Here is a 9848-nt window from a genome sequence, read left to right on the forward strand (position 1 = left end):
CACAGCAGGAATAGGTGGAGGTGTACATGCACACTGTAAATAGCTGACCCAAAGAATGCAGGTACTAGCCTCATACTAGCTCAATTTTAATGAAGACAAAACATAACTCCCTGTCCCCTCTTTGTTAGGTGTAATAAAATAGTCAGGCTTTAATTGTGATAGCTGTTTTGATTTACTAGGACTAGTACTAAGTGACTTTGTCTCTGCTCAGGTGATCAGGATCTGTTCAATGGAGCCCATGACTACTCTGCAGCAAAGGTGAGCATGCAAATGGAAGTGTAGTAGGCTGTTGTTGTTTTGTTTTTTGTTTGTTTTGTTTGGGGGGCATCAGATATTGTTGCTGCGTGCAGTGAAAATTAAGTAGGCAATGTGTAGCCACTTACAGACCTCTATAGTTTCTGTTTACAGATTTTTCACATTGATTTGTTTATAATGAGAAACACTTTGCTATACAGTTGCAAGGTAGGATTTCACATTATTAGCTCAACTTGTAGAGGTGCCTGTATCAAAATCTTTATGACAAGATCTCATTATGTTCACATGGTAGCTATCCCAAAATAAAGTAATTAATCAAATAACTGGAACCTATGCCCAGTCACGTTGGGCATGAACTTATGTCCAGACAACTATTCACTGTCACATCATTTCCTTTTAGGAATGTACATTTTAACTGACTTACGGCTAAAGTCCACTGACTCCAGCTGCGTCGCGTTACGGCTGCGCTGCAGTTGCTGGAGCTGATCATGGCCATTCTAGTCGATGCTTGTGAGTCCACCAGACATGGCCGCAGCGCGTCCCACACACACAGAACGGCAGAGAGAATCCATTCAATTTTCAAAATAAAACACCCTGTGGAGACTCCCGATCGTAAAACAACAATAAACACAGTTAAATCAGACACATAAAGAAACTATTTAACTTTGTAGCCTACTTAATCATAGTAGAAGCACAAAAAGCAAACACTAATGACCAAATCAAGAAAATCTTAACATGACAGCAAAATCAGGCAGGAAAAACGCCCTGATTCTGAAATGCTCCCTGTGGCATATGCACCCTGAAGTTGACTGAACAAAACGGGGTCACAGGGAGCTGTGAAGAACAAAAAGGACAAATTAAAAACAAGTCAATAATGTTGGGAATGCTTGTGTTGTGTTCCAATGTATTCATTGTATCATTGTCATGATACTCTTCTCTGTGGAAATATTTTTTTACCTTCTAAAGGGTTGCATGAGGAATCAAGACAAGCCACCACCCACGGTGAGTCAGGGGGTAAAGGTTTCTTTTTCTTTGAGTTTGTGTGCATGTGTCTGTGTCAGAAACAGACATCACTAATAAGTATGTTGCCTGTGTTTGACAGGAGATATATCAGACGCTGGTGAATCTCAGTGTTTATCTCCATGCACTCCAGGTGAGTAGGTTTCTGTATGTCTTTAACACACTTGTGGATGGTTTATGTTGTTTGGAGGGGTACAAAATATGTATGAGGGTAAAATGCTTCCAGCTTTAAATGATATGACTGGTCCATCTCTCAATACTAGCCTAACCAGGCTGTCGACCCGAGCCCATTGCTTCCAACTGAAGAAGTCTCACAAAAGTTTCATTTAAAAAAAAAAAGGGGTTGCCTAAACAGCTGGCCTCTATCATTTGTAATACATGTTTCTCAAACCGAAGGATATAGGGACTGTTTTCAACGGTGGCTGTGGCTCAGGAGGTAGAGCAGCCCGTTAGTCAGAAGGTCGGGGGGGTTCCATCCCCCGGCTCTTCAAGTCTGCATGTTGAAGAGTCCTTGGGCAAGATACTGGTTGTTCTTTCTGCATATGATTGTATGTGAATGTTAGTTTGTGTTCTGAGCACTATGATTAGGAAATATACACAAATTGTTAAGTTCACACGAAGAAGAGGCTCTTTACCCTGGCTGAATAATGATATTCGCCAGTTAATGAAAGAAAGAGATCTTGCACTGCCCACTAAATCAATTACGGACCTCCTTATTTTTAAGGGATGAAGAAATCGGGTTGTTAAGGAACTACGCATGGCAAAAACTACATACTTTACATAACTGATAGCAGAATCTGAAGGAAATAGTACTTCTCTTTGGAAGCAGTCTTACTAAACTAAAGCCCAGCGAATGAAAATTAATAACGGAGCTGGAAGTAAATGGAGTGATTAGCACTGACAGTCCAGAAATCCCAAATTAATTTAATAATTATTTCATTCAATCAGTGGAGGAGCTTGCTCAAAATTTTGAAGCAGTAAAACTATCACAGGCAAATATAACAGACTCTTTGCAGTCCTTTCATATTAAGGAAGTTTACCAAGAGAAAGTTGCTAAAATAATTAATAAATTAAATAATTCAAAGTCAAAGGATTGGTTTGGGTTGGATATTGCTGTTATTAAAACAGTCAAGAAAACAGAAAAGTTAGCAGCCTTCTGTAATAATACTTTTTCACTGTACACACACATATTACACAGGTAGAAAAGGAGTGACTGATTTGCATTAATATAAAAACATAAAAAAGTCTGAATGCATGGGTCTCAAAATATCTACCACTATCAATATTTGTAAATCTAAACCACGCAAATTAAGATATACCAACAGTGGCTGTGGTGAGCCCCCGAAGATCTATAGGAAGAGTACTTTCTTTCTGTGGATAACGTACTGTTCGTATAATCGTGTGTGTTAAATCTCTCCCTGCTCCAAAACAGCTGATTCAAACTATCAACTCTTTATGAATCCTGAAGCTGCTTAAATCAGCTGTGTTGAAGCAGGGAGAGATTAAATCATGCAGGACAGGGGGTAACTTTCTCCAGGAGAGGGTTGGGAAACACTGTTGTAGTAATGCTACATAAACTTCAGTTCAACTAAGATGAATTCATACAGCCAGCAAAGTCTTTGCACGCAGGTTTAAGCGTGTAGAACAGCTACACCAAATGGTCTAAATATCTTTATTTTATCTTCTTTTGGACAAATAACTAACCTGAATGTCATACATAGTTAACATATTAAGACAAATGCAGACCTACGCCCTTGTAAATGTTTTACAAAAAAATTGTTTAATAAAGCCAAACACACAGTAGCTTACATCATCCAAAGAAAGAAAAAGCAAATTCTACCATACTACCTCAGGAGGTAATGCTAGCCACCATTGGCATAGCCTAACATTACCTATGTAGAACGACAAATAACTTACATACGTGTAACATTCTGTAATTTGTGTGATTTAGATGTTTAGCTATTTTGATGGCGAACACAAACTAAGATCAATGAACTCAGATTTTTCTCAATTTTTTGGCCAGTGTTGGGCAAGTTACTCAGAAATTGTACTATATTACTAGTAACTTATTTGTCCTTAAAAAAGTAATAATATTACTTTACTTATTACTGTGTGACTGTGCAGCAGTGTTCAAGAGAGAGAGAGAGAAAACATATAGCCTAGCGTACCGGCTGGAAAAAAAATAATAAAGCAAGTAAATCCTGACTTTTGAACTACTGGTTTTCTACACATGTAGCCTATTTATAAGAGCAGTATTCAGTAGTTTTACAAAATCTTACCTAACTCCACTCTCTCTTGATGAGTCCCAGCATCTCTGGCAGTAGCGGTCAGAGTTTCTTTCCATAAGTTCCACGTTGCTGAGTCACTTCAGCTGATGCTTCAGTGAATGAAATGCATCTTAGACTGTGACACAAGATTTGGCAGTAGCTAGGCTACTTACAGCTGTGGAAAGAACGCCTCTCTCCCTCATTCTCCTTTCTTCCTTCCGGACATAAACAACTGAATGCCCGGTGCCGCTGAGCTGCCGCACAGTTGCACATTCAAAATGGTGTGTTCTGAAATCTTGGCAGGACAGACACACTTCTGTTGCAGTTTATATGTCCATTTTCAGACTGTACAATTAATGAAACTGGATTTGCTGTCCTACCCTGCAGGGTGCTATTATCAAACAAGACTCCATCTTGGAGCTGTTACTTCAGCCGCAGGACACCTTGGCACCAGCTGGAGGAGGAGTGTGGCGCCCCCTCTGGCGAGATGGTGGAAATCGGGATAACAGTGCAGGGTCAACCATTGGGGAGCTGGCTCTTTTGCAGAGACAACACAGCCTGCTGCAGGAGGAGCTGCTGAGGCTGCGGGATGCCGAGAGCCGGTTCAAGGACAGTGAGAGGGCCCGGGCCAAACTGGAGAGGCAGGTCCGACACATGAAGGTCTGCAGTGGTGCTCCACTTGCATCCCAGCAGCTGGGGGAACAGTCTTTTCAAGTAAGGACATTTGTATTGCAATTCCATAAAGTTAAGGGACTCACAAGACAAATCATGTCATCATGACATCATAGTGATGTCACAGGGGTTCTTATTCTCTCAGACAAATGGCTCCAGAATCACACAAGACCTTTTACAACCACAATAAGTCAACGGATTGTAATGTGCTCCCTTCAATAAACATTTTTCCAAGTAATTATAAATAAATCGGTAATTAGCAGGTTGGACCAATGTTAACTGATTTTCAACAGTCTCTTTCCTCTTTTCGTGCTGTTTTAGCCTACATCTCTGCAGCCGGGTAGGGAGGTCTCAACTGGAGATGACACACTGCAGGCCAGCCAGGAACCCACCCACCAGTCAGATGGCCTCCAGGACAGCAGTGATTTGGAGGTAGACATGACATCAGATGATGATGATGGGACGGCATCTGAAAGCTCCAAAGGTCAGATTACAGACATGAGACACAGTGACTTTGAATATTCAATTCAATTCAATTCAAATTAGCTTTATTGGCATGAATGTGTAACAACAGTATTGCCAAAGCATCATACATACAACATAAGAACAATCAACCCCATACATTTCATTAAATAAGTAATTAAAGCGTAAAGTAATCAAAGCGTATGTGTGTTTGTGTTAAAAAAGAAATTAAGAAATATAAAAAATTAAAATAACATAAATAAATAAAACAGTAAGCATGTGTGTGTGTGTGTGTGTGTTTAAAATATATATATATATATATATATATTAAAAATTAAAATTAAATAAATAAATAAAACAGTAAGCGTGTGTGTGTGTGTGTGTGTGTTTAAAAAACATATATATATATATTAAAAATTAAAATAAAATAAATAAATAAAATGATAAGTGTGTGTGTGTGTGTGTGTGTGTGTATATATATATATTAATAGATAATTTTTTTTAAATTAATTGATAAAAAAATACTAATACAATTAACAAAAATAATAAATCAGTATCAAATGTAAAAACAAAACAATTACTAAAATATCAAACGATCAAAATACTAATTATTTGAAAATCTGTACAATTATTCAGTTTGAGGTTCCACTGGTTTTCCTCACTTCATGGCATGAGGAGACATGTTTTGCAGCAATTATTTCACATTTGGGCATTTCTCCCTGTAAATAGGGGAGTTTCTGTGTTTCTGACATGAATTCGAATTCGGGGTATATTTGGGAAATGTTTGCAAAGTGTTTTTGTCTTTGTGTTTTATATTTGGGGCATGAGGTTAGAAAGTGCAGCTCTGTCTCTACCTGTCCCCTGTCGCACTGGGAACAGAGTCTCTCCTCTTGTGGTAGCCATGAATATTGCATATGTAAATATTGCATGCATCATTTTGACGTCATAGTGCTTTTTAGGTAATGCTTCCCCTGCGGTTTATTCAATTAAATTCACTTTAATTTTATTTACAGTATCTCACAAAAGTGAGTACACCCTTCACATTTGAGTACATATTTGATTATATATTTTCATGTGACAACACTGAAGAAATGACACTTAGCTACAATGTAAAGTAGTGAGTGTCCAGCTTGTATAACAGTGTAAATTTGCTGTCCCCTCAAAATAACAGCCTAAACCAGTCTAAACCAGTCTAAACCGCTGGCAACAAATGTGAGTACACCCCCCAAAGTGCCAATATTTTTTGTGGCCACCATTATTTTCCAGCACTGCCTTAAGCCTCTTGGGCATGGAGTTCACCAGAGCTTCACTCCTCCATGATGACATCACCGAGCTGGTGGATGTTAGATCTTGTACTCCTCCACCTTCCGTTTGAGGATGCCCCACAGATGCTCAACAGGGTTTATGTCTGGAGACATGCTTGGCCAGTCCATCACCTTTACCCTCAGCTTCCTTAGGAAGGCAGTGGTCGTCTTGGAGGTGCGTTTGGGGTCGTTATCATGTTGGAATACTGCCCCTCGGCCCAGTCTTTGAAGGGAGGGGATCCTGCTCTGCTTCAGTATGTCACAGTACATGTCGGCATTCTTGGTTCCCTCAATGAACTGTTGCTCCCCAGTGCCGGCAGCACTCATGCAGCCCCAGACCAGGATACTCCCACCACCATGCTTGATTGTAGGCAAGACACACTTGTCTTTGTCCTTGCTCCTGGCTCTCCGTTGGTGGTCTGGCCAACATCAGCCCCTGGTTCCTTGTCAGCAGCCCGGCCAACACCTACTCCTAGCTCTCCAATGGCCTACTTTCAGCTGCTGGCCGACACCAGCTGCTAATCCTCGTGGCCAGACTGACTCTTGCTCCCAGTTCTTCAAAGGCCTACATCAGCTCCTGGTACTCGGGCGCAGCTGACTCCTGTCCCTGGATCTCTGTTGGTGGCCATAGATAGTAGTATTTTACTGGATGAAGCCACCCCGCTTGGTTTGAATGGAGAGCAGTGAAGCCAGTTTTGGACCAATAAAATACTACTACAGGGCCACTTCCTGTTGCGTCTACTGCGCATGATCGCACAGCATAACCGTGGTTTAATGACGTAGAACAACACCAGAAACACCGTAATTCTGGAAGCTGTATAAATGCTCCAACAAAAAGTTTCAAGGCTCAGTGTGTTTGTCTGACTCGGATCGTCACTGATTAATCAACACACCTACAAGGTTCACCTGTTCCCGAGAGTTTATAATCTAAGCAATACGGTTACATCTCTCATGCGCCTGCCACGCACTGTAAGTTTGTACCTTTTTGTGTTCTCACAATAAAACCAGAATAAAACAATCCTGCTCTGTTTGGTGTTTCTGCTTCAGGGTCCAAGTCCCTGTTTTCCCTTGCCTGTACTGGGCGCTCGTGACACATGACCTCTTCTCTGGTGAAAGAGCTTTGGGTACTATAGCAAAACACTGAATTAACAGACAAAAACAAGACAAAACAATGCGTACCAACGCACACACACATCACACAAGGCAGCCATCCATGGTACCATCTCGATGGCATGATATTATATAATAATAATAATAATAATAATAATAATCTTTATTTGTAGAGCACTTTTCAAAAACAAGTTACAAAGTGCTTTAACAAGTGTAAAGAAAATAATACCCAAGAGACAATAATACAAAAACAATACAAGATAAAAGCATGTATGGAATATGGATTTTATCAAGACAACAAGTAAACATGAAGGAAGTGTTGAGTTTGTATTGACAGCAAACAGCATCAACATAAATAAAACAGGAGCAGATCAGGAGATAGGGAGGCTGTATTACAAAATATATGCTGTAAATATAAAATTATTACCAATAAATGCCTGGTTTTCTCTGCAGGCAACTTAAATAAAAGGCCTGGCAAGAGGACACACTGTTATACTCTTCAAAAGTTAGTTTTTTGACTATCAACATACAGTTAAACAGTTGTTACAGAAAGTGAACCACAAATTCAAGAGCAAAACGACATGTATGAGCTATGAACATTTTTCAATAGGCCCTCCCCAAATGACCTTGTGGTTGAATACTGGGTTTTAACATGAGATGACAGAATGAAGACACCACTGAAATGCCATTTTCTTGTAGTTTTAGTGGACTGAATTTTGAATTGTTCTCTCTTTTTCAGATCTTCAAGATATTCCAGAGGATATCTGATCCTCGGCATGTTTCACAGTGTTAATGACCTTAGAGCTACAATTGATTCTAATTTAACTTGACTGCAACAATACGCATGTCTATCTTTTCTGCAAGTCTTCATGTTTATTTAGCTGCTTTACTTTTGAGTGTTTGGCTTGTGACGGTAGTTGTTTTAGTTTTCAGTTATGCTTTTGAATGTTTGGATTTATGATTTCATTGCATCATTTGGTCAAAGGGTCGTGAAAAGATTTGACTAAATGAACATCAGAGGCCTGTATTACGAAGCAGGATTTGAGCTTAGCAAGATAACCCTGAGCTTTTAGTACCATGATTGTGGTTCTTCTTTTTCTTACCAGGGGAGATCGCCATGGTATCTTATGCTGAACAGCTAACCTGCTCCAAAGCAGGTTATGTTCCAGATAAGAGATCGACTCTATAAAAGCACCAGCTACTGACCAATCAGCTCTCTTAGAAAATGACTTGAAGATGAAAATGAAGATCCCTCAGATTGTTTTATAGGCGGCTTTTATGGTTGCTGTGGTGATGCTAACAAACTTTTGTATAGCGATATAATCCTACATAGACTGATTGAAGCAGGCTACTGAAGCCTTGTAGGCTACTACTTGTTGTAGTCTTTTAAGATATGACATCAAGCCTACTTACCGCTTTGAAATGTGTTTTATATTTTTTATTTGCTCCCAAGTCCGTTTCACACACATTAGAGCAATGTTTGGAACATTTTTTAGTGCATTAAAGAAATGAATCTGATTTTTGAAGTGATGAGAAGTTTAAAAGTGAGTTGGAACAATCATTTATTCAGTGCCCTAGGCTTTTAATGCGGAAACGCCGACACACAGCTGAGCTGAAAGAATAAGGCTAAAATTGTCTCACACGCTGTAAGAACACATCAAATCAATGCATTCATATTACAGGCTACGCCTGTTCGTATAGGCCTTCATACTGTCAGCAATTTTATGTCTTTCTGCATGTGTTACTCAGACTGTTTCTTGCGATTGCTCATCTCCTGCAAACACCACCTTTTTCATGTGAACATGCTTACGGCTGGATTGGGAAACCCTGAGTTTACTTACCGAGTTGATAACCAGCTTTGTGTGTCCGCTTGTGGCTCAGGAGATAGAGTGGGTTGGCCATTAATTGGAAGGTCTGCGGTTCAATCCCTGGCTCCCCCTGGCTGCATGTCGAAGTGTCCTTGGGCAAGATACCCCGAATTGCCCCTGGCGGCTGTTCCGTCAGTGTATGAATGTGTATGACTAGTGTAGAAGCGCTTTGAGTGGTTGAAAAGGCTAGAAAGGCGCTATACAAATACGGAGCATTTATCCCGATCGCGATTGTTAGGGTTAGTAACAAAGATATCTTGTTGAACTTGCTTCGTGGTACAGACCCCAGGACTGACGTTAGGGCAGCTACTGTTTTCAGCATTTGTTATCTTCAATTGTTTTTATGTTGTGTTGTATAATGAATCAAATTCATGTCAAGCAAGTAGGGCTCATTATTTCCTTCATTAGTATTTAGTTTGCTGAAAAGAATAACACAAAAAGCTGAGTGAAAACAACCTGTGCTGAAATTTTAGAAAAATAGATAACAAGCATTGTGCTTGTTATCAATCCAATAAAAATGACCTGCAATAAATCCTGCTTTTACAATACCTATAATATTCAGGTTTTATTTAGACTGTGTTAGAGAGATACTGATCTGTCTTTAGTAAAACTATAAAATCTGCCAAATTTATGTGAATAAAGCTTTGCCAAGTATTTACTCAGTCTCATATAAACTCCAGTATGCTTGTCTGATGGATTTATCACAGACACATGCTGTACAATGCAAATGAAAAGAAAGGATTTTGTAATAACTTTAGTTGAAAGATCTATACTCTATTTATAAGATCTCAAGTAGAAGTTGAAACTACTAAAAAATAATGACTGTGTCAGTCACTCATGAAAGATTTTACACTAAACAACACTGAAACCTGATCACAGTCTGTCAAGGC

General features: G+C 39.5%; 1 protein-coding gene across 2 annotated transcripts in view; it reads left to right on the forward strand.

Annotated features, from left to right (window-relative positions):
• arhgef1a (Rho guanine nucleotide exchange factor (GEF) 1a) overlaps positions 1–9006 on the forward strand; it is a 107686-nt gene extending 98680 nt beyond the window's left edge. Inside the window, exons 20-23 of one of the 2 annotated variants that reach the window (XM_046059286.1) lie at positions 1358–1408; positions 3930–4256; positions 4536–4698; positions 7830–9006. In XM_046059286.1, the coding sequence (XP_045915242.1) occupies positions 1358–1408; positions 3930–4256; positions 4536–4698; positions 7830–7858 (570 nt within the window). In that variant the 3' untranslated portion in view covers positions 7859–9006. Of the gene's footprint in view, positions 1–1357; positions 1409–3929; positions 4257–4535; positions 4814–7829 lie in introns of those variants that run through there. The other variant, XM_046059284.1, reaches the window with a different exon arrangement.
• The last annotated feature ends 842 nt before the right edge of the window (positions 9007–9848 follow it).

This window comes from Micropterus dolomieu, linkage group LG09, assembly GCF_021292245.1.
Source record: "Micropterus dolomieu isolate WLL.071019.BEF.003 ecotype Adirondacks linkage group LG09, ASM2129224v1, whole genome shotgun sequence".
NCBI classification, from domain to species: domain Eukaryota; kingdom Metazoa; phylum Chordata; class Actinopteri; order Centrarchiformes; family Centrarchidae; genus Micropterus; species Micropterus dolomieu.